At 26.3% G+C, this 24,244-nt stretch overlaps 4 protein-coding genes and 1 non-coding gene across 6 annotated transcripts; 2 read left to right on the forward strand and 3 right to left on the reverse strand.

The window, feature by feature from the left end:
• The first annotated feature begins 1,651 nt into the window (after positions 1–1,651).
• On the forward strand, positions 1,652–4,738 carry LOC122512961 (histone H3.3A). The gene is made up of 3 exons (XM_043629155.1): positions 1,652–1,805; positions 2,806–2,935; positions 3,049–4,738. The coding sequence occupies exons 2-3, from the start codon at positions 2,808–2,810 to the stop codon at positions 3,329–3,331; spliced, it is 411 nt and encodes a 136-aa protein (XP_043485090.1). The 5' UTR covers positions 1,652–1,805; positions 2,806–2,807; the 3' UTR covers positions 3,332–4,738.
• A 643-nt stretch (positions 4,739–5,381) lies between these two features.
• Positions 5,382–8,177, forward strand: LOC122512962 (histone H3.3A). The gene is made up of 3 exons (XM_043629156.1): positions 5,382–5,620; positions 6,378–6,513; positions 7,178–8,177. The coding sequence occupies exons 2-3, from the start codon at positions 6,386–6,388 to the stop codon at positions 7,458–7,460; spliced, it is 411 nt and encodes a 136-aa protein (XP_043485091.1). The 5' UTR covers positions 5,382–5,620; positions 6,378–6,385; the 3' UTR covers positions 7,461–8,177.
• Positions 8,178–10,030: 1,853 nt separating this feature from the next.
• LOC122512931 (nuclear distribution protein nudE-like 1-B) lies at positions 10,031–19,039 on the reverse strand. Of its 2 annotated transcripts, XR_006302674.1 has the most exons (9): positions 18,882–19,039; positions 18,140–18,360; positions 17,739–18,029; positions 17,236–17,372; positions 16,961–17,152; positions 16,030–16,151; positions 13,746–13,949; positions 13,252–13,322; positions 10,288–10,347 (listed from the first exon to the last, which is right to left on the reverse strand). XR_006302674.1 is itself a non-coding variant. In XM_043629075.1 (8 exons), exons 2-8 carry the CDS (start codon positions 18,223–18,225, stop codon positions 10,290–10,292), a joined length of 957 nt encoding a protein of 318 aa, XP_043485010.1. In that variant the 5' UTR covers positions 18,226–18,360; positions 18,882–19,039; the 3' UTR covers positions 10,031–10,289. The 2 variants fall into 2 exon arrangements, 1 of the variants encoding a protein (XP_043485010.1); XM_043629075.1 differs by lacking the exon at positions 13,746–13,949 and having other exon boundaries at positions 10,031–10,347.
• Positions 19,040–19,544: 505 nt separating this feature from the next.
• On the reverse strand, positions 19,545–24,189 carry LOC122512929 (60S ribosomal protein L3). Its single transcript, XM_043629074.1, has 8 exons — positions 24,068–24,189; positions 23,481–23,673; positions 22,655–22,823; positions 21,858–21,993; positions 21,310–21,496; positions 20,875–21,077; positions 20,379–20,534; positions 19,545–19,785 (listed from the first exon to the last, which is right to left on the reverse strand). Exons 1-8 carry the CDS (start codon positions 24,068–24,070, stop codon positions 19,591–19,593), a joined length of 1,242 nt encoding a protein of 413 aa, XP_043485009.1. The 5' UTR covers positions 24,071–24,189; the 3' UTR covers positions 19,545–19,590.
• On the reverse strand, positions 23,751–23,827 carry LOC122512964. Its single transcript, XR_006302677.1, has one exon. It is a non-coding gene; the product is annotated as a small nucleolar RNA U43 (small nucleolar RNA).
• Positions 24,190–24,244: the final 55 nt, after the last annotated feature.

The raw sequence follows: 24,244 nt of genomic DNA on the forward strand, positions 1-24,244 counted from the left end.
TTTATTTTAAATTATTTTTTCTTTTTTTTTATAACAAAAATAATAGAAATAGTATCTAGAAAAATTTTTTTTTTTCAATTTTGAAAATTAATCCTTTTTTTCTTTTTTTTTCCAAAATACAAAAAAGCCAAGATCGCATTATAAGTGAATTTCTTTTTTGAATATAATAAAAGTCTGATACTGCGTACAAAAAAAATAAAAGAAAAAAGAAAAGGTATTGTTCTAAGTGCAAAACTCTCAAAGAATTTTCGGTACGTGTACAAATTATCGAAATGATTTTAATTCATTATCGCTTAGATTGTTAAAATTAAGAAAAAGAAAACCGGCACAAAAAATAATAAACTTTGTATAGAAAATAATAGATGGAAACAACTTGACGCATATTAAAAAAAAAAAAGAAGAAAAGAAAGACTTAATTTTCCAAAAAAATAAATAAATAAAGCTCGTTTGTTTTAAACTGTAAAATTCTACATTATAGTAAAAAAAAATGTAATAGTGAATTCTAATAAATGTCAGTACAAATTGAATAGCAAAAGAAAAGAAATTCTGAAAAAAACGTCGTTCGAATAAAAACAAAATATTGAAACAGATATTTTTGGCAAGACAGAATTAATTAATGAAATTAAGACCGAGATAGTTTAGTAGCTATTGTAATCGTTAAATAAATTTTGTTCTAATATTTTTTTGACGACTGAAAGTTTATACATTATAGTAATGATATCTTACGACGTACATAATTCGTAGAACGAATTTTCATTACTGCTTCTTATGCTATAATTATAATAGGTAGTGTAATATAATAAAAATAGGTATTGTAAATCAATAAATTGAAATTATTAAATATAAAACAATACTGTATTATTTCTGATGTTTACTTTAAACAAGAGATTTACTTTATTTTTTAAAAAAAATAATTATTTTTCCAAAGCATTCGTAGAAAAAAAAAATTCTATGTCTATTTTTTACGTTTTACTTATTTCTATTATAATATATTTATCGTAATCTATTATATTACATTTGACTCACTATTTTATATTTAACTATTATTACCATCAGTATTACCATTATGAAGTTGTTTTATTTATAAATAAACTAATTTATTTATTTGTGACGTGCGTCCCAAACAAAGGGAACTGTCAAAAATTTATAGGTTATGTTCGTCATGTTTTAAAGATTTTCAAGATTTTAAAAGTTTTAAATGCTTCGTGGTTTTAAGGATTTTAAGTTCATGAAAATACATAAAGCTGGGTTAATTCTCACATCAACTAATGTTTAAGCCTTTATTATATTTAAAATATCCATTAAAAATTATTTCTAATTTTCCCAAATAAAGAAAAAATTTAAGAATCTAAAGAAGTCTTCAAAGTAAAAAAATAGCAAACATAACCTATAAGATTTAGCTTTTTATCTCCTCTTTTTCGTAACATGTCTCATTTATTAATATTAATTTATTAATGCAAATTAAACCTAAATTGCCTAATTGCAAAATTTGAATTTTATGGATTTTATATTATTCGAAAAATGACGATGAGTTTCTATTGGTCAATGAAAATTTTATGATGGCGCCTGGAAGTTTCTCAAATGTAACAACGACTACTATTGGCGCTACTTGATAGACTTCCGGTGCATCGCAGCCAATCAGAACCCACTTTAGTAGAGTTACAAATTTCCAACACCAGAGTGCGTGATCCGGTTATTGAAAATATTGAAATAAATTCCGTCATCAGTTTTGCTTCAGCCGTTGAAAGTGAAAGTTGTTCATTTTTGTGTCAAATACAAACGTCTAAAGAAATATACATAAAACGGTAAGTAAATCAATCGAATTATGTGTAATTTCATTAATTATTGTGAAATGAAAAGAGGGACAATGTAGTTTAGACGATATTTAAATATCTTCTATTGCTCTAAATGATGAAATACTCGTGTTCTTAGAATAGCGTCTTTTCACTCAATGTATGTGATTACATCCGCCATTTTGATAATTGTTCATGTTCCCTGTTGTTGGAGGGAAAGCTGTAAAATATTTATCAAAATAATATTCCTCTTTTTATCGCGATACAAATTTGTTGGATTTTATTATAGTGAACAGAAAATTACCAGACATATTATCTTTGTTTTTTTCGAAGGTAAAACGAGGTCAAAATATTGACGATGATAAAAACAACATTCTTGTTAGGAGAGAAAAAAGCGGGATTTCTCTCGTATCGCGTCTATTGACTTGATTGTCCCTCCCAAGTTTTTTTTTCTTATTTTATTTTTTCCGAATTTGTCTAACATGCAATTGTTTATTTCTTGAATTTTATTTTATACTATTTTTTGAAAAATTTTTCTATAATATTGTTTTGTTGACTTTTTTAATTATCTTTTTTTTAATTTTTTAATTACTAAATTTGCTATTAAGAATTATATAAAATTGAAATATTTAAAATTGAATTATTTACAATATTCTAATAAAATGTGGATTTTTCAATTGAGAAAGTCGAAGGATTTGAGATAATGTGTATTTATTTTTCTCTCGTGACCTTGAAACTTTTATTACAAGCAAAAATATTGTTTTTCTGTTAAATTAACATTTCTTCATAAATTGCTATCTTTATTATTCTCGGAATAATAATATTCAGTCTTCTCTTAAATTTACACGATTTTGTTTGATTAATTTTTAATGTAGGAAAGATAATAATTTTTATAAAAGAAATTTCTCTGGTTTTCAAAGTAAAATTTTCATTTTCTTTTATTTATGTTTATATTTTATCAAATTTTGGACTTAAATTTTTGAAATCTAATGGAATATTTATTTTATTTTAGAAATGGCTCGTACTAAGCAGACAGCACGTAAATCAACGGGAGGAAAAGCTCCCCGAAAACAGCTCGCGACAAAGGCAGCACGTAAAAGTGCACCTTCCACCGGAGGAGTAAAGAAACCACATCGTTACAGGTAAATAAATTAAACAAAATATTAAATCTAAAAAAATTCGTCTCTGTTTCACTTTTGTCAAAAATTTTCTTTATTTTCTAAGCAAAGTAGACTAATTAGAATTTTTTTCGCAGGCCCGGAACTGTCGCCCTTCGAGAAATTCGAAGATACCAAAAGTCCACTGAATTGTTGATCAGAAAATTGCCCTTCCAACGATTGGTGCGTGAAATTGCACAGGATTTCAAAACTGATCTTCGTTTCCAAAGTGCGGCAATTGGTGCCCTTCAGGAAGCGTCCGAGGCATACTTGGTGGGTCTCTTCGAAGACACAAATTTGTGCGCTATCCACGCTAAGCGGGTAACCATTATGCCCAAAGATATTCAATTGGCTCGACGAATTCGTGGCGAACGTGCTTAAGTTCTCACCTTTCTTTTTTTTTATTATTATTATTATACAATTTTTATTTTATTGAACATAATTTTTTTGGCAATGTATCACGCGATTTCTTTGCAAAAAAAAATATGTTTTTTTTCTCTGTCCCTCACTGCCAAGCACTCCTTAAAAATTAAACCTAGACAAATTCTTTATTAAAATGCAATATTTGTATAATTAATTTTTCGATAGAGTAGAAATTCTTTCAAGTATCATTTCTTTTAGTGATTTAATTTAATTCAGATTAACGTGGTTCGAGTAAAAGAGAAAATTTAAAAATTGAGTTATTTTTGTACGTTTTTATCTTTTAGAAATAGCTGTTTGTTTAACAAGAGGCTATAATAAAGAATTCTTATAGTTTAAATCAGGCTTTTCTCACAACTGCTTTTTTTAAAGTAGAGAAACTGTTGAATTTTTTTCTCGCTATGAAAGATTAATTCTGATGAATGGAATATTATTAATTCCCTGTCAACGAGTGCGTGAAATGATTGCTCTTTCAATGTGATGAAAAAATCCCCCCTCTCTATAAATTAATAAAGATAAATTGTTTTTGACGTATATTCAAAAATGATTTTTCAGATTAAAAAAATAGAGTATATTTAATGTGTAATTTTATAGACATAGCTTTTAGATAATGTAATAATACTTAGAAAGTGTCAATTTCAAAGTACATTCCATTGAAATTGGACTTTTATTGTATTTTCTAGATGACGTAAATTTGTATTCACACGAAAATTTACGTAATTTCTGTAAGTCTAGAAGCTTTTTCTTCATTATAAATAAAGCTACTTGACTTTATTATGATAAGAAAATGTCTACTTGTAATTTCGTAAATTTTTGTTGTCTAGGTTTAAGACTTGCACTCTTGTAGTTAAGTGTGATTATAGAAATGAGAAGAAGAAGAAAAAATTGCAAGAAATCGAAGGTACAATATGAAAAATGAATAACATTCACTTATTGTTAGTTACAGAATTCATCGTATACAATTAAAAACTCCTTTTTATTTTATATTAATAATGCTAATTAATCCCTAATTCAGCTGTCATCTTGATCTCGTTATTCGTTTTTCATGTATGTTAATTTTTAAAAGATTTTAATTTGCAATAATCGACTACAAGATATCTTGAAAAATGTATTATATATTACTCAAGTATTTACTGTAAAAATTAGCTCATTATTTTTACCTTTGACAAAACCTTCTTGTACTTGTTTCAACTCTGCTGTTGTGAAAATGATTAGTCCTTTTTTTCTTTGAACAAAAAACGAAAAAAAACAAAAAAGTATCTCTAGAAAATAAAAAATTCTCCACGATTTAAAAAAAAAATGTAATACTACATTTGTAAACTATTTAATATCTTTATTATCAAGTCAATAAATCCTGATAAAAGAATATTTCTGTTCTACTGTTTTATTTTACATTTATTTCCTTTTTTCAGAAAAATATTTTTAGACAATAATTAATTATTAATCGTTAATATCGTTAATTAACAATTTTAATTCTTCATGCTTTGTCTCATAACCTAAAAGTGAATTTGAATAATTAGTATAGAAGTAAAATGAGTAAAATTAGTAAACATTTATATAATTTTACATTTCTAGACTCAATAATAATAATGTCCTTTTATAATTTTCAATTCAAGAAAAATTAGAATATAATAAAATAAAAATTACGAAAATTATTTAATGTTTTTAATAAATTTAAGATTTTTTCGAAATTTCGCGCCATGTTTCAATTTTCCTTTATATTGTTTTCTTATCAATAGCTATTTTAATTGCTTTATTTTCAAGCGGATGTAATTAGCGTCTGCCATTACTCATTTTTATTTGGGAAAGTTTAATCGATCGATATCTGTTACCAGCCAGAAATTTATACGTGGATTTTCCTAGACATTGGGTGAAGCCCCTCCCCCTCTAAATGGGGGGGAGGGGAGATGCTTCTGGAATTTTCTAATGCACGATTACAATTACAGTTCCAGGAAATTAAAATTTTGCTTTTTTTCAGTAAACACGGGAAAGACGGTAATTTAGATTAAGTTTGAAAGTCCATTAATTCGGTTGAAATTGTCTTTGAAATTTACTTGATTGGTCAACAACTGTGTATACTATTCAGTGTCTAGGGGGGTATACTGTATAGAGTTTAGTTAGGGTAGGGACAAGGGAGTTATGAATCGGTAGATGAGAGCGGTGAGGAGAGAAGAGCATCCACTGCCATCGAGTACAAGGAATCGTTTGTGTATTACCTCCGTATTTTTCGTGACATATACCTGGAGAAAGGTGAGTAAACAATTTAAAAGTTGCATTATATTTCGTAATATGTGACATTTCATGTGATTAATGTTATTATTGTGTGAAATTTGTGCGAAAAATTGGGAAAATTAGTGGAAAATGTTTGGCTTTTTCGCGGCAAAGCGTTTTGGTGCCATCGCCACCATTTTGTGATTGACGTTATATGTTTGGAGGGAATTATTGTTTGTGGCGGTCGACGTTTACAGATAACAAGAAGCACATGCTGTATTTGTGAAATTGATGGAAATTTTAATGAATTTACGGTGAACATAAGGAGGAAAAATTGTTTTTATTATGTGACGTCGGGAAAATTTGATTATTTAAAGGATTTCGAATTTTCATCCGGAAAAATGTCTCTCTTTCTTTTTTTTTTTTTATAATCATTGCAAGATGAACGAAAGTTTGTGCATTGCGCAACGCGATGGCGTTCCTTGAAGCGCGATTCCGCTGCATAAGTCTTAACCGGGTTTTGACTCCCACCACTTGGATTATTTATCTCCCACTTTGATATTTGTTTACCCTCCCCCCTTTAACTCTTTGTGTCAGAAGAAAGAGCGCAGAATATTTGGGGGGGGGGGTTTACTATAAACTCGCTTGTCTGTGGATCTGATTCTGTGCACCGTGCTTCCCAGTGGGGATTCATTCACCCTGGTTTTATTCTTTTTTTTTTAAATGCTGGATTTTAATTATGTCAAATATGAGTTTTCGGAGAATTTTTCGTTAATTTTTATTCTTTTTTTTGTAGGATAAATCATGGCTCGTACAAAGCAGACTGCCCGTAAATCTACCGGAGGAAAAGCTCCGCGAAAACAGCTCGCGACAAAGGCAGCACGTAAAAGTGCACCTTCCACCGGAGGAGTAAAGAAACCTCATCGTTATAGGTAAAAATTTATCTCTATTTTTTCTGATTATAACCAATTTCTTTGCATCTATTTGAAGGAATTGTTTTTTTATTAAGGAAAAATTTGAAGGAAGGTAAAAACAAAAGTCATAATTTCGTAGGTATTTTAATAGAAAAAAATTAATTTTATATTCATTCTGGTAGAAGGGTAAAGAATTTAATTTTCAACATTTTTAATTTAAACAAATAAAAGCTGCCTTTTAAAAAAAATTACAATTCTGTCATTAAGAAACTGGAGAAAATGACAGGTTAAATTTTAGGTTATGTTGCCTAAAAAGTTTCTTATGTTTCGACTTTTTTTATTGAAAAAATTGTAATTTTTATTCAAATGCAATTTTAAATAGTTTAAAATGTCAAAAAATAAATTTTTTAAGCTTCTACCACAACAAATTTAAAATTAAATTATTTACTTTTTCTTCTAAAACACGAAATTATGACATTTGTCTAACTTTTATTCCGATTATTTGTCGAATTCTTCCTTAAGAAATAATTTTACATTTCCATGAAAGAATTTTCAATTTTCATTTAATTTAATAAACTTCATTCATTTATTCAATTTAATTTTTTAATTGTTTCATTAAATTTGTAATTATTGTATTTTATTCTATTGAATTATTGTACTAATTTTCACTAAATTCTTACAGGCCCGGAACTGTCGCCCTTCGAGAAATCCGAAGATACCAAAAATCCACTGAATTGTTGATCAGAAAATTGCCCTTCCAGCGATTGGTTCGTGAAATTGCACAGGATTTCAAAACTGATCTTCGTTTCCAAAGTGCGGCAATTGGTGCCCTTCAGGAGGCGTCCGAAGCATACTTGGTGGGTCTCTTCGAAGACACAAATTTGTGCGCTATTCACGCCAAGCGAGTAACAATTATGCCGAAAGACATCCAATTGGCTCGACGAATTCGTGGCGAGCGTGCTTAAGCAGCCTAATTATCTTACAATTAACGATTACTATAACCTTTTAATCAATATTGTTTCGTTGCATTTCACTATCAAGCAGAAAATCGTATAGCAAATCATAAAAATTAGATACGTAGATATTCACAAAAAAATAGCTTTCTATAAAAGAAAAAAAAATGATAGAATCTCTTTGATTAATAATTCTTTATTCTCATTAAGCCCTTTTAGAATCTCATTATGACAGTAAAAAAAAATTTGTCTTTTTTTTATTCATCAATCAAGTATAAATTTAAGTTTAAAGTAGTGTCGATTGACAAAAAATTAGATCATAAAACACATTTTTTTTGATAAGATTTGTGATACGACAAATAATTTTCTAAACGTTTCGAAAGAATTTGTAAAAAAATTGAAGTGAAATTCACAAAAAGGGTGTTTTCAATTTCTGTATTTGTTTTCTTTTTCATCATCTGACAATTTCTTCAAGTCATATTCATTCCTCTTCTTTTTCTCATTGCTCATCGTTCTTATAATTGTACTTGTAACTATATAAACAATAGTGAGTTCTGTTAGATAATAAGATATGTTTCCTAAAGCTTGACCCAATAGTTGAAAAGAAAAGAATGTAACTCGAACACCTGGTTGCAAGAAAATTATGTTTAGTTGACTCTGGGATTTTCCTAGTTTTTGTGTAACAAAACCCTCCCCCAATAATTTCTTAAATAAATATTAAGCACAGAACACTTTTGTGTTTTTATTGTCTTCTTCTTTTTTATTATCTTATTTTTTCAGGGTTGTCGATTGTTTCATTTCTTTTTTTTTTAGTAGGAATTTTTAGGATTTTTTATAAGAAAAACAAGGTTTTCGTAATTTTGCAATTTTTATTTATTTTATAAATGATTCAATTTAACATATACATAACTAGTCTGCTGGAGCAAATTTTCCTACATAATTTAATGACAATACATTTTGTTTAATTCAGATTATATCACAATTTGGCTACTAATTTTTTAATACTCGGTATGAGCCAATTATATTTTCATTAGCAACAAAACTATATAAATTGTATTGAATTTTATACTTGAGGTATTTTCTGAGTAGTCAATACATGAAGCCATTTAGGTCGAAAATTTTAATATTGATTGAATATATATTTTTTTTCTTATAAAGTATATATAATATAGTATATTTTCTTTATTTCAAGAAAACAATTTCGTTCGAACGAAAAATAATCTCTTAAAATTACTAATTTAGTAATAGTGAAAAATTTTTCCATGAAATTTTATACGAATTAAAAAAAAATTAATTTAGAAAATAAGAATTAATAACTAAAATTAAATCTCTCTTTCTCTTAAATTTTAAATTATTTATTGATAAATAAATTATGTAAATATTTAGAAAATTAGAGATTTAATTTTGAAATTAAATTCAATTTCTCAGGAAAACTAATGAAAATTATCTAAAGCAACAAAATTGAAAGAAAATGTCAAAGAAAAATAATTCGACAATTAGAGAAATTATAAATATCCGTGGAACTTAATTTTCTAGAATAAATACAATTTTTCTGAACAAAAACGATGAAAATTGGCAATAATTAAAATAATTTATTATTAAATTAAAAAATTTTAATCTCTGCTTAAAAAAAGGAGAAGTATTTTCTCTATATTAAAAAGTCGGTTCTTTATATTGTATATATGAAAATGGTAATTAATTACTGATTGTTTCATGAATCATCAAGTTTTAAAGGCCCTTATAATTAAAATTTGCTTTGGAATTAATTAGTATACTTGAAAAAAATTCCTGGAAATATGAAGAATTTTCTTTTTCTAAACTACTATTATATAATATAATTTTGAATTATAAAAACTTATTTTCCGTTGTACATTTTGATATTTCAGTTTGTAACAAAAAAAAAATCGAGTAGGATCAAACTCTCACAGTTTAAAAAATATTCAGTCATTCATTGTAAAAATACTTCATTCTTCTTTTTTTGGTCTCATTCTAAATAAATTTTCCTGTTGTTCATTATGACTTTACCTCCATTATAAAAATTTATTTTTCTCTTCGTATTAATATGAGAAACATATTTTTTTATTATATTAAATAATAAACATTAATATTCTTCTACAAAACTTGAAAATTGATGAATATGATTTTTTTGGGGACGTTTCATAAATATAAATATATATCTACAACACGAAAACAATATTAATTCTAAAAATTTACAAACATCTTGGTCTTTATAAATAAAAGCTTAATTTATATTTACAAAAAATTCTACTCGTTTACTGACTTAAAAATTTTACAAAAGAAAAAAACACGCACAAAATGACAGAGTTCTTGAAAAAAATTTTTTTAATTCAGGAATTTTCTCCGAACAATGAAAAGAAAAATTCTATTCTCTTTTCTAATTTATTATATTAAAATTAAAAAGAAAAAATTTCCCGATACAAGTTTAAAAAAAAATTGTCTTGTTTTAAAATTGAAAAATTTGAAAACTTACAATTTGTAAAAAACTAGGAAAATTGTTTCTAGATATTCATCTTTGCAGAGAAAGAGAAATTTTATAAAAGTATCAATATTCCTAAATATGAATATTAATTCTTTTATTGTACAATAAAAATTGGGAAATTGTATTATTTTTTGTAACACATTAGGCAGAGAATTTCAGTCACGATGGATAAATAGAGAGTATAGTTTTTTTCTTGTTAATACAAGATCGTCATTTCAAGTAAAATAATTATCCTTTGTTTAGTGATGACTATAGAAATGAAAAATAGAAAAAAAACCTAACACAAGATGCTGTATATGAAAAAAAAAATATTTCTATCTCACATTTCTTTCGTAGTTGCTTTACAATCGAATATGATTGTTGTTGCCTGTTGCTAAGCCTCGAACTTGTCTTCTTGTCCTAAATTTGAACAAAACGCAATAATAGTTTACAATAAAAAATCAGTCCGCAAAATATAAGCATTTGATTTTTTTTTCAACGATTCACAAAACACATAAAAATAAAAATACATCATGCGAATGCAGAAAATAATTTCTTTTTCTGTCTTGAGATAAAATTTGAAATATTTTCTACTTATAATATATTAAAATTATTATAGAAGAATTAAAATTAAAATCTAATGAAATTAATTTTAAATTTAATATTAAAAATTAAAACGTATTTTTTCTCAGACAGAATAATTTGAGAAAAAAATAAAAATTTCTGGCAGAATACTTTATTTTTGAATAAAAACAAAAAAAAGCGTTTATAAAAAAATTTGTAAATTCTTTAAATATAACATAAAAAGAAATTTAAAGAATTTATAATTAAAATTCTTTTCTAATCTTTTCATTTCTACAAACAATCTTTTTGAGTCTTCAGTCTTATCGCGTAGTCTGAGAAAATATTGTTTAATCGAAAGCCCTCGCATTATTGTGTAATAAAAAAAAATTACATTACTCAAATGTATTTTACTATTACAAAAGAGAAAAATTACAAAAGAGAAAAATTACAAAACAAAGAAATACAAGCACATTGACAAAATAAGAAACATTTATTTCAAATAATAATCGTCGATCACAAAAAAAAAATCTTAGACTCAATCCAAGATATTTCTTAAAAATTAAAATATTTTTGAAAGTACATTTAATTTTTTGCAATTGTTTAACAATTTTAAAGCGCGAATTAAATTATTAATTAATAATATTAATTAGTTAAATAAATAAAAGATGTTTTGATTCTTCTGTTTAATTAATTAAGTAATATTAATTAATAATGATTTATTAATTAATAAAGAAGATAAATTAAGGTCAATAATAATAATTGTCAATATCTAAGAAATTAGACATTTAATTATTTTTATTAACTAATATTTTTAATAAATTAAAATAATAATAGGCCGTCTGGTAAATTAAAAATTTTTAGAATATAAAATGAAACATATAATAAAAAAATGAGGCAGTTTAAGCAATTTAAATAATTTACAATTATTAAATTTTCTAAATTTGCAAAATTATGTTAATGAAATAAATTAAAATTGTACTCGTGAACAGGTGAATTGCACTATTTATACCAACATTTTTGGAATGTACACTGGATTTAAATATTTATGTTTATAAAATCCCGACAGAAAGTATTTTTTGAACAAAGAAATTAAATTTTGTTTGAAATTTATGTAGTAAAATAAAAAGTCTCATTGTTTAAGTTTGATTTATTTAATTAAATTTAATAATTTCATTTATTGAATTATTAAATTTAATTTAATAATTTCATTTATTAAATTATTTAATTTAATTTAATAATTTCATTTATTAAATTATTAAATTAAATTTAATAATTTCATTTATTATTTATTAAATTTAATAATTTCATTTATTATTTATTAAATTTAATAATTTAGGCAACAATTAATTTTTTTTACTTCCTATCTGGATTCTTGTTCGTTACTCGTTATAATCATAATATGTTTATAATGCATAATGATAATGTCAGAAAAAATGTGGTGCATATTAAATATAAATTTAATTTTCCAAATGGATAACAGTTGAAAATTTGATAAACTGTATTTTCCAGTGAATTAATGTCATAAATGACTGTCGCTTTATAATTTTCTTTACAGGAGAGTAAAATTACTTTAAATGGAAAATTTTTATATATATAAATATTAATTTAAATCTACGTAATAAAAGCCAATTTTGATAAAATTTTCAATAAACGTCGAGAATAGAAAATTCTATTTTTTACATTATTTTATTTTTATTTACTATGTATTTTCTTTTTTTTCTTTTCCTTTTTTTATTTATTTTAAATTTGCATTTTTTTAAAAACTAATGAAGTTAAAAATTACATTTTTTAAAAAAAAGAAAATATTTAAAAAATATTTTTTGTAAATAGAAGCATAAAAAATACTCTCTGAAGAAAAGAGAATTATAAAGAATTATAAAAAAATGACAATGTTCTAGTAATAAATAAAATTTTTAACTTTCTTGAGAGAAAGATTATAGAGGCTTGTCGAAGAAGTGTTTCTTGTTATTTTATCAAATTAAAAATAAACTATTTAAACGAAAGCACTGATTTTATTTTTTCTATCGTTTCTTGGGTTCAAAAAATTTTTTTTCGACTCATTAATTTACTTTAAAAATCAATCATAAAATCACAAAAAGTCAATACAAATAAATAAATGTAAAAAAAATGTAAATTTTAGTTAAAATTAAGTTTTAATTATTAAAAACTTGATTATTTCATTTTGAAACATTGAAAAGTTATTTTTCATTAATTATTATATCAAAAGTTTGTATAAAAATTAATATCAGTAAAATTTCCATCATATTTTTATTTATATTCATTTATTGTTTTTATTTATATTCATGTATTATTTATATTAATTTATTTTTATTTATATTTATTTATATTATCGAAATAAAATTCTTCCTTACATAAAAAATAAATTTTTTTTTACAAAATCAATGCTTTCGATTAAAATAAAAATTTGACTACTAATTATACAAAATAATCTAAAAATAGTGATAATCACTAATGAAGAGGAAGCACTATGACTGTTCTATACACATAATAAAAGCAAAAGAAAAAAAAATAACGATAAAACGTCTCGACAAGCGATGTATGCGCACTTTTACAAATAATTTGCTTAAAAATGAAGCGTTTCAAACGCGTTAATTACTGATAATTTACAATCACAGAAACATGCATCGAGGATGATTAACAAAATTTACAATATTCTTTTTTTTTCTCTCCACACGAACACGACAGAGTTAAAAGGACGACACAATCCTAATAAATTAGTTCGTATTTATTAAGCGTTACCTGTAGAGATCCCGAACTGCTTGATCCTCCCGTGAAGCATTACGACAAGTATTTATTTTATTCTCCAATGCCTGAAAAAATTGTTAAATTCGTTAATATCGTAACTTTGCAAAATAATTTTTCTTCAGCATAATTACAATTTCATTGTGTTCGTCACTATATCAGATTATTTTATAATTTCAGGAAAATTAATGTGAAATAGACAAAAAAAAATTGTTTACGTGAAATTTGAATATTATAATAATTAGGTAAAAAAATAATTAAGATGACCACGTTTATCCAATTGTTAGTTTGCCAAAAATTTCAATTTTTGCGAGAGAAATAATTTTTTTAAATAAAATGTGATTAGATTTTTTTTTTTTAAGGACGATAACAAACGAAAAATAATGGAATAGACAAAAATAATAGAAAGCAGAGAATTTTTTTCTTTTGGAATTTGAAAAGAAGCAGCAAAACATCATGCAAACATAAGAGAAAACGAAAATGAAAAAAACCTGCTTCGAAGGAGATTGGGAGGGTGGTCGTAGTGCAAACGGTCAGCTTTTTGTTGGTTTGGGTTGTTGTCTGATACATTGAAGCGATGCATCTAATTGAATTGATTGTGGTTTATCAGTAGTTGTTGATTGTGGATACGTCTTTTTTCCACTTGGACATGAGCACTTCACCCTCCTACAGTCTATACAGACCCACCTGTCAAGCTACCAAAACACGAACTACATCACACCAACTACTAAAATATTTTTTTTTAAATAACGTTCACAAAAAAAAACAAAAAGGGAAGAAAATGTACGTATTCAATTTCTCTGGGAATTTTCTCAACAATTGACGATTACTGAAAAGATACTATTTATTAATAGGTTTTCAAATAATACGTGGGTCACAAAAATATTAAACGAGAACAATACAAATACAAATATTAGTTGAAAACTTTGATAAAAAAAAAATCGATAGGTAGAGATTTTTTTGGTACCAAAAATAAACTTTTTTTTACACAAAAATTTGATTTTAAACATAGATATACGTGGTCATATTCAGTGATGGGCCAACAAACCATTTAAATAGTAATTTTATTTTTTTTTTGGAAAATTTAAAGAAAGTAAAAAAATGTGTAGTTAATTTTTTACTATTGTAATTAAGTGTAGTCGTAATAATCTAATATAATAATTTTATTTAATTCAATGTTAAAATAAAGAATAATTATAATTCATCTTCTTTTTTTTTAAATGAAATCAATTTTCATATTTTTTTCAATATTTATTTTCTCCGAGTATAGAATTTCAGGGATCACAGTGAATTTTTCGTGTAATATTCGGTAAAATAAGGAGATTTTAATTTCAAAAAAGGGGATAAAGTTTAAAAAAAAGAGAAATTTTCAAATTAAGAAAAAAATTATTTTTTAGTGTAGCTATAAAATTTGTTTATAAAAGATTTTTTTATTTACAACTCTACTTTTTTTTAAATTCTATGAATTTTTGCAGAATCCGAAGTTTTGCAGTAAAAGAAATTAGTAATATAAAAATAATAAAAATACTATTCCAGGAAAATTTTAATAATGTATAATCTATTATTAACAGATTTTTCTATTTAAATGTTTGAATTTTAAAATCATTAAATCCTTGCAAGAAATTTTTTAAAAATTTGAAAATAATTGAATTCCTTTAAAGGATTTTATCAAAATTTTTGAAAATAATTGAATTCTGACAAAGAATTTTATTATTTATGAAAATAATCTAATTTTTTTCATAGAATGTTATTAATATTTTTGAAATTAATTGAATTGTTCTGAAGAATTAATTTAAATATTTTAAATAATTTTTATTGTAAATTTTGAATGCAGTTGATTTTTATGAAGAATTTATTTATAATTTTTTTAAACAAAATCATATTCATTAATAATGTAATTAATAATTTTTAAAAAATTATTTACACAAAATTAAATACATTTAAACAATTTCAATTAAAATTTTTTAAAATAATTGAATTCCTGAAAAGAAATTTATTATTTATAAAAATAATTGAATCGTTTCGAAGAATTTTATCAAAATTTTATAAAAATAATTCAATTTCTTACAAGGATTTTATTATTCATCAGAATAATTGAATTCTTGCAAAGAGTTTTATCAAAATTATAGGAAATAATTGAATTCCTAAACGTAGAAATTTATTATTTATAAAAATAATTGAGTCGTTTCGGGAATTTTATCAGAATTTTTGGAAATAATTTAATTTCTGAGAAGAATTTTATTACTTATAAGAATAATTGAATTTTTGCAAAGAATTTTATCAAAATTTTAAAAATAATTGAATTCCTGAGAAAAATTTTATTATTTACAAAAATAATTGAATTCTTGCGAAATTGTTATATAAAAATTAACTTAAAAAATGGTATAATTTCCTATTAAAAATCCTTATTTCTAGAGTAAATTTAAATAAAAATTAGTATAGTATATTTTCAATTTAGTAAAATTTATTCTGAAAATAATGTAAAAATATTTTTAAATTTCAGAAATTCAATATAAAAATATAAAAATTAAAGAGAATTTAGTTGTTTTAGTGGATTTTATGAATTTAAAAGAAATAAAAAAGAAGAAAAAAAAGGAAAAAAGGAGACTGTGATTCCTGGAGTTTTAATTGTCCAGTTAATAATGTTTCTTTTTCTATAAATAATAAATGCGGCCCATCTCTGATATAAAAAACTAAGGAGACTGTACGTGCCTATTACGAAAGAATATTATTAAATGTTTAGATAATAAAAAAAGATAAATTCATTATACTCACCCCAACTTTTCTCATGAGGTCACCAATCATGTTCATGGCTAATATTCTCGTGCACGGTGCCAAGGGGGGATTCATGTTGTTATTATTGTTGTTGCCAATCACTCCCCCCACGCCATTTGCAACTAATACCAAATACGATAAATTAATTACATGAAATTTACCCATTAAGCAAAGAAAAAGTTTCTCCGGAAACTTCTTTTACTATTCAATCAATTTTTAATCCTGAGAAACTTTTTTCGACAAAAAAAAATAAATTTTTGTATGAGTTATTAATTTTATAATAATTATGATTATTAATTCACAATTTGTGTAATAATAAAAAAGGCTTTTTATTCTCACACAAATTATTATTTGACGACAATCAACAAGAAGGATATTATATTAATTTATAATGTTAGTTATTGTAGTTAAATTAATCACTGTAGTTATTATACTAAAATAAAAATTGTAATCTTTTGATCAATAATTAAAATTTAATTAAGTTAAAGTAAGATAATTGATAATTAATAATTAAATAAAAGAAAATATAAAAAAATCGTATTTTATGAAAAACGTCTTTATTCAAATGTCATAAATAATAATTAACAAAAATAGAAAATAATTTGGAACTTAAATTGGAAACAAGTCATCAGCGAATTGTTTTTTCTTTTCTACGACAAAAAAAGACGTATACATAATGACGAAGATTTACTGTACAATTACAATAAAAATGTGAAAAAAAATATTAATAATAATAATTCCTAATATTCACGAGGGAATTGAAAATTTTCAATTGATGACGAGTTACTCAAGTTTGTTGAAGAAGATCTTTTCATTGAATTTTGACACTCGTCTATTAATTTTGTGGCAGTTAATTTTGACGATGAAAATCGTCTTTTTGTAATGTGTGTTAATAAAACCTTTGTTCTACGTAAGACAGAGTTGATCTTACTCTTAGTTTGTGGCGTTGTTGAATTGACGGTTGGCGTTAAATTTTGTGTCACAATTGGACTCGAGGGCGGTGTATGCGACTCAAGTTCAACTTGAAGTTTATTGCTGTCAACGTGATTGCGAACACGATCAGCTGCTGATTTATCATTGTCCGGCTGTCGTCTCTCCTGTACTTGTATTTCTTGTTTTAAATCTATAGAAAAGCAAAGAAAAAAAACAAATAAATACATTAAATTGTCTTTTCTTCAATTTACATAATTACAAAAAGAAAAATACCTCTAATTTCGTCCATAAGTCTCTGTACAATTACTTTTAATCCATCCTTCTCGTCTAATTCGGATTCTAGAAGTGCATTTTTTTCTATTTCGAGATTAAATTTCGCCTCGAATTCCTCTTCTGTTGCTTTACTTATTCTAGTGGGAGAAAATATATTATTTAAGAAGGAAATTTATAATATTTAAATTGTATATCTGGTTAATTTGAAGAAATCAATTGTTTTGAATTGTTTCTTTGATTAAAAAATGAATTTTCCTCAAGTACAAAAAAAATTTATTTAATTCAACAATTTCTTATTTGAAGAACAAATTTCTTCGATTAAAAAAAATTTGTTCAAAAGACAGACAAATTGTTTAAAACAAAGAAAATTTCTTTAATTCAAAAAACCTCTTTTTGTTTAAAAGAAAAATTTATTCTTGAATGAAATAAAAGTAGTGTAAGAAACTGATTTTTCAAAATTACCAAAAAACTTTTTCTGCATTTACTTGAAAAAAATTATGTACCTGTGTGCTCTTTCAAGATCATCATTTTTTTGCTCTATTTCACGGATATATTTGAGTTGTTGTTCTTGAATAATTTGTAGTTCCTGAGCTCGAGTTTGAAACATGGCACAATCAGTAGCTTGCTGATCTTGACGAACCCTCAATTGTTCATTTTCATTATCCAACCTGGAATTTCTTTGCTGCAATTCACGAATAGTTTTTTCTGCCTGCTCCAAGGACGTTTCCAGTTCCTTCTCCAACATTTGTGAATTTTCTTGGAATTCCTCCAGTTCACGTTCAACATCTTCCTTTCTAAAAATTTTTTTATCATTACACAATATATTATGACCTTGTCAATTCGAAAAATATGAAAAAGACAATAAAATTGAATTTGTTTTTAGGTTAAAAAATAAAAATTTTACCTTTGATACATTTGATGGGCAAGGTCCATCCAAAATTGGATTTCCTCATCCTTACTGGAAAAGTCCGGAGTGTCGATATCCATCATTTTTTTATACGATTTCTACGCTCACACTTTTTTTCAGTCTTAAATATTGTAGTTTGCCGAATGGCTTCGTTAACTATAATCACTCACTCATGTAAACTACAAGAAACTTTCTTCTCATGATCCACAGGACATTTTCTACAAGCAAAAAAAGAATTTGACACTTATATAAAAAAAACTGTCAAAACATTCAATAGCCGTTACTTTTGTCGATCACATTTTTCTCAACCTAATGCTTTTCTAAATTTTACTATTCTTTTTTTAAAAAACACAGAAACAAATATAATTTCACCGACAAAAATGAGATATCTTGAAAAATATGATAAATACAATGATGTTGATCAGTGCGAATGAAAAATTGAGATTATCAAGTATAAATAATTAAATAATATAAATATTCTTGATAAACTGCGTAGGAGTGATATCTATTGGGGAAGGACACGTGTGTCATAAATGTCATTAATTAATTCAAGTCCTCGATTATTGTTGAGGCTATGATTTTTCACGTAATAAGACATTGGAGTGCCTTCCATTTGTGACGCGTCAAAAGTATAAAATTCTTTTTCTCCTCGTTATTTTAAGTATGCTGATGAATAACACATTTCGCGTGATGATTATTAAAATGCGCACACGAAATAACACTGAGAAAATACACTTACGTTAAAGATCACAAGTTGTTCCTAATTAAGAATATGGTACGAACAACAAAAACAGTATTATAGAACTTGTGAAATCGTTTGATGGGAATAATAAAAAGCTGCTCTCTCAGCATCAACTCAGTCCACTTTCCTCGGATTGGATTGCGTTACGATCAATTGTAATTATTTTAATCTGACGTCATCTTCCGTCGATAAAGTCCAATTCTGAATTTACCATTTGGAAATAACGAAAGAAGAAAAAATTGTTTATTCATGAAAATTATCAATGTTTAGGAAAAATTGCAACAATTTTCCTATAATTTGAAATTTAATAATTAAATACGGGGTTAATAACCGTAGACTCATATTTAAACATTACTATGGATTTAAATTCTAACGATTTTTTTTAAATTTACACCAGATGTCACTTCTTTGGTTTTCTTCGTTTGGCGCGAAATTTCGAATTTAATTTATTAGAAAAACGAAATAATAATTGAAAATAGTTAAAATATCTTTTTCTTTTTGTATAAAAAAAGATTAAAAAAGTAATATTTAATAAAGATTAGAAAACAAAATTAAAGAATTATTTAAATTTACATAAATTCATGAATTTATGAACGTGAAAACAAAAAATTTTTCTATTTAAGTTCAGGTAAAGAGAAAATAAAAATTAAAAGACGAGTATTTAAAATTTTTTTTGCGTTTATTGTTAATCATACAAAATATGATTTTATTGAGCCGCAGCTGGTGTAGGAGCAGCGGTTGCAGCTTGTTCCTCGCGGATGCGATCCTTCTTAAGTTGACCCATGAAGGAGGCCTTATCGGCAGCAGTTTGGAAGCGACCGTGTCCAAATTTGGAGCTGGTGTCGATGAATTTAAGGTTGATCTTCTCGAGAGCCGCTCGTTTCGTGTGAACCAAGAGGGACTGAAATTTCAAATATATTCTCATTAAAAATCTTATCGAATAAATTTAATAATCTTCAAAAATATGAAAAATATTTGTCAGCCCTATCATTTAATATCACAAAATTGTTTCATAAAGAATACTTTTTGGCTCTATTCTAGGTTCATCATGTTGGAAAATCTTAAATTTCAATTTTATTTAAAAATAAGTGACGCGCTCCGAATAAAGGTTCCTGAATTTTATTTTCATCTTTATTACAATTTTCTAAATTTCAAACTAAAACCAGTTTTTTATTAATTCAGATCTAATGAAGAAGAAAATCATCAGTGGTTTATAAATTGAGAATTGATCTTTACTTATTACGAAGAATACAAACATCTACAATTTTTTGTATGTAATTTTCTTCGGAGAACGTCACAATTAAAAAAATTTTCTATTGATTTAGTTTTATGGAATTTTATAGAAACTTTCAGCGTTTTTAAAAGTAGCGAATTTAACATCCTTTTTGTAAAATTCATACTTTTAAAGACATTTTATGTAAGTTTCAGTTTCTATAAAATTCCATAACAAAACTGTAAATCTAGAGAAATAATAAAATTTTAATAGATTCTTACCTTGCGAAGAGTGAGAACACGCTTCTTGGGTCCGACACAACATCCTTTGATCATGATGAAATCGTTATTGACTTCTCCATAATGAGGGAAACCACCCATTGGAGTGATTGATTTCTCCGTGAGATCGTATTCAGTGGATGCATTGTTCTTGACAATCTAAAAAATTACAATGATTTCAATTTAATTACAAGCAGTAAAAAAGACTTTCTATTTATTTAGAAATAATTGTTTATTTAGAAATATTTACTTAGTTGGAAAAAATTACTTATTTAGAAAAGAAACCTTTTTTTAAACAAAAAATAATGTTGCTAGCTCGGGAGTCCCAATCAACATTGAAAAATCGTCAGGAACTATTTACGAGCCATTTTACTTTCGCCTCTGAATGGATTATTTAAATTACATCTTTCAAAGGAAATATTGCAAAAGATCAATTTAAAGTGAGGCTCACTTTTTGAAAATGGACTAAAATTATTTATTCTCGTTTTTTATTTCTCACCTTTCCATCCTTGGTGTGAATTCCCTGTCCAATTCTGTAGATTTTCTTGTTCATTTCGGTACGATGGTGATAACCTTTTTGACCAGCGCGAGCAACAGTGAATGATACTCGACTTGGATGCCATGCTCCGATACAAGCAACCTTCCTCAAACCCTTATGCGTCTTCCTGGGAAGTTTCTTTGTATGCCAACGGGAAGTGACACCTGTAAAGAAAAAGAAATTAATTTTTGTTCCGAAAATATGTACAAAAATATAAAATTCAAGTAATTTTAGATTCAAGAGCTTTTGAGAAGCAAATGAAAGGACGTCAGTAGGAAGGCAGCATGGTGTTCACATCAGAGTCATCAGACAATGCACACATCATGTTTTTTCATCATAAAGTCCAAAATGGGTAAAAGTTTAATCAATTTTTCGAGAGAAGAAATATCTCGTTACCTTTGTATCCCTTTCCCTTGGTGACACCAATAACGTCGATCATTTCATCGGGACTGAACACATTTGTTACTGGAATTGGTTTTTCCAAGTGTTCACGTGCCCATTGAACCTTCTGCTCGATGGTTCCACCGTTCAACTGGATTTCCATAATGTGCGCTTTCTTTTGTCTTTGTCTCAAGAGTTTCATCTGAAAGAGAATAATTTTATTTTTAACTACGGTCGATATTAATAAACAAAATATTTTTTGAAATTAAAAATTGCTTTTGATTATTAATAACTGTGCCAGACATGGTTTATCTCATTGCCATTGTCCAATGGACTACAACAAGTTTAAGGAATATGTCGTGCTCTCATCACTCCCACTTTCGCAGGGGACAAAAATTGATTTTCGACGCTGCAGTTAGGAATATACCGCACAATATCAAACAGCTCCGCAACCGCTACCAGAGTCAGACTAGAATATTGCTACTCCTATCCAACAATGGTAAAAGCGTCGATTTTGTTATTATTATTATTAGAATTTTATTAATAATAAAAAAATAATTTACCTGCGTATGAGCAATAACGCGCACAACTTTGCAGTACTTGACAATTTTTTTCAAGTCCTTCTCGATGGATTTGCGACCGAGATCATCTTGCCACTTCTTCGAGGCCTTGGAGAAAGCCTTCTTCTTACTCTTGTACCTGTAAAGATAAATTAACCCCGTCTTTGTTTTATGTCCCTAACTGAATACCAGAGTGTCCAGAGAGTCATAATCAATATTCTCTAAATCTTTCCGTAAATTACAACAAAATTATCTTCCATAATTATAATTTTTTAAATTAAAACATTAAAAAACAAAAATTGCACTCAAATCGATTTTTGATAAGTTGATAATTAATTAAGTAACTTCAATTATCGAATTGCTTCAATTTTAGGAAAAATGATCTTTGACTATAAAGCATTTCGCTTAATAATTGCGTATTGTTTAAAATATTTTGCTTAATAATTGCTTTTTTGTTTTAAACTAATTAACATAATGTAAATAATTGAATAAAACAATTGTGTAAAAAAAAGATGGTTGAATATAAAAGTTGTTTTTTACCTAAAACTCCCCAGACCACTGCACACCCTGGAAAATGCGCTGGTTTCATCTTAAAGAGCGGAAACCAAACGCAATATTGGAATAGCCCAAAATAAAAGTCAAAGCTCTCATGGCAATTTCCAATGTTACTCTCATCTTTAGAGCGGAGAGATCAACATTAGGGTTTGTTAAAAAGATATTCCCCAAAGAAATATTCAATTTTTTGTTCAAACGGTTCATTTTGTAGTTATGAACGCAAATGAAACTAGTAAATTTCTTACCAATTTTTGTAAAATCGTCTACGACAATCTTCAGACAAATGTTCGGCCCAAACGGTGGTGAGAGCGCGAAGACCATGTGGTGTTTCGATATAGCCAACAACACCGACAACAACCATTGGTGGAGTTTCTAAAATTGTAACTGCCTCGACAATTTCCTTCTTGTTGACCTCTGTAAAATAAAAACACTTTCGTTAATACAGAACTAAAAGTTCTTACTCGCAGTGATCGATATTAGCAACTTTCGTATTAAAAATAAAATTTTTTGTAAACACTTAAAAATAGAAAATAATTTAAAAAATTATAATAGAATATAATTACAAAAATTAGGATAAAATATAATTGTCACAGTTAAATATAAATTAGAAAACGAAAAGAAAAATTGTGCCCGACATGGTTTATCTCATTGATTAAGGCCCAATGGACTACAACAAGTTTCAGGAATATGTCGTGCTCTCATCACTTCCACAAAAGTGGTGGACAAAATTTCTTTTCGACACCGCAGATAAGAATATACCGCACAAAAATCAAGCAGCTCCAAAAACTGCTGCTAATTCTCGACTAGTGTATTGCTACACCTATCAAAAATTAGCAAAAGCATCGATATTTTCAATTTTTCCCTTTTTTACTCAAATAATACTAGCAAACAATAAATAATTCAAACAAACTTCAATTAAATTAGAATCGACTTCAATTAAATCAGAATTTAATTCAAATGAATCAGAATTGAGTTCAAATAAATCAGAATTAAATCGAATTAAATTCAATAAATTAGAATTGAATTAATTTTTTTTTTAAAAAATCAGTCAAAAGGAATAATTGAACTTACTGGAACCAGGTCTGTCGGCTTCCCTCACAACGTGGGTCATGCCAGCTTTGTAGGCAATGTATGCCGTTAAATGCACAGGCTTGTTAGGATCATCCTTGGGGAAGGCCTTTACTTTACCGCGATGACGCCTTGACCTCTTCTTGGGATAGAATCCCATAGACCCATGTCTAGGAGCGCTGAATTTTCTGTGCGACTGAAAGCAAAAAAAAACTCAAATTATAAAAATTGCAAACATGTGGCGTCAGAAATTTTTTATTAAATTTCATAAAACATTTCAGACCGCCCTAGAATAATATCTTCATGGTTAATCAGTAAAAACCATAAACTTTAATTATCTAAATCATCATTTTGTAGGAGAAAATTAATATTAATCATCACGTGGCAATATATAAAAGAAACTTCGAATTTGAGGTTAGCTTCGCACCAAGTAGAAAATTTACCATAAAATGAAGAATTATTGGAAAAATATTTACACCACTATATACAACGTGATAGTTAATAGTAATTTTTGAAATTAATGTTGAAAAATAAGGAGAGATGCAATAAATAAAAGAGGATTTTAAAACAAATATTAACACACTACATACCATTGCGCTATCCTACAAGAAAATGGAGGAATTCGTCTGGTGACGTTTGCTTTTATGCCGCAATGGCGTCTCTACACGTGTACCAACTTAATAGCTAGTGGAATAATTCTTACCAACATAACCTAGAGAATAATTCGAAATACCATGAAATACTTTTGAAAATATCAAAAAAATTAA

This window comes from Leptopilina heterotoma, unplaced genomic scaffold, assembly GCF_015476425.1.
Source record: "Leptopilina heterotoma isolate Lh14 unplaced genomic scaffold, ASM1547642v1 Lhet_13, whole genome shotgun sequence".
NCBI classification, from domain to species: Eukaryota; Metazoa; Arthropoda; class Insecta; order Hymenoptera; family Figitidae; genus Leptopilina; species Leptopilina heterotoma.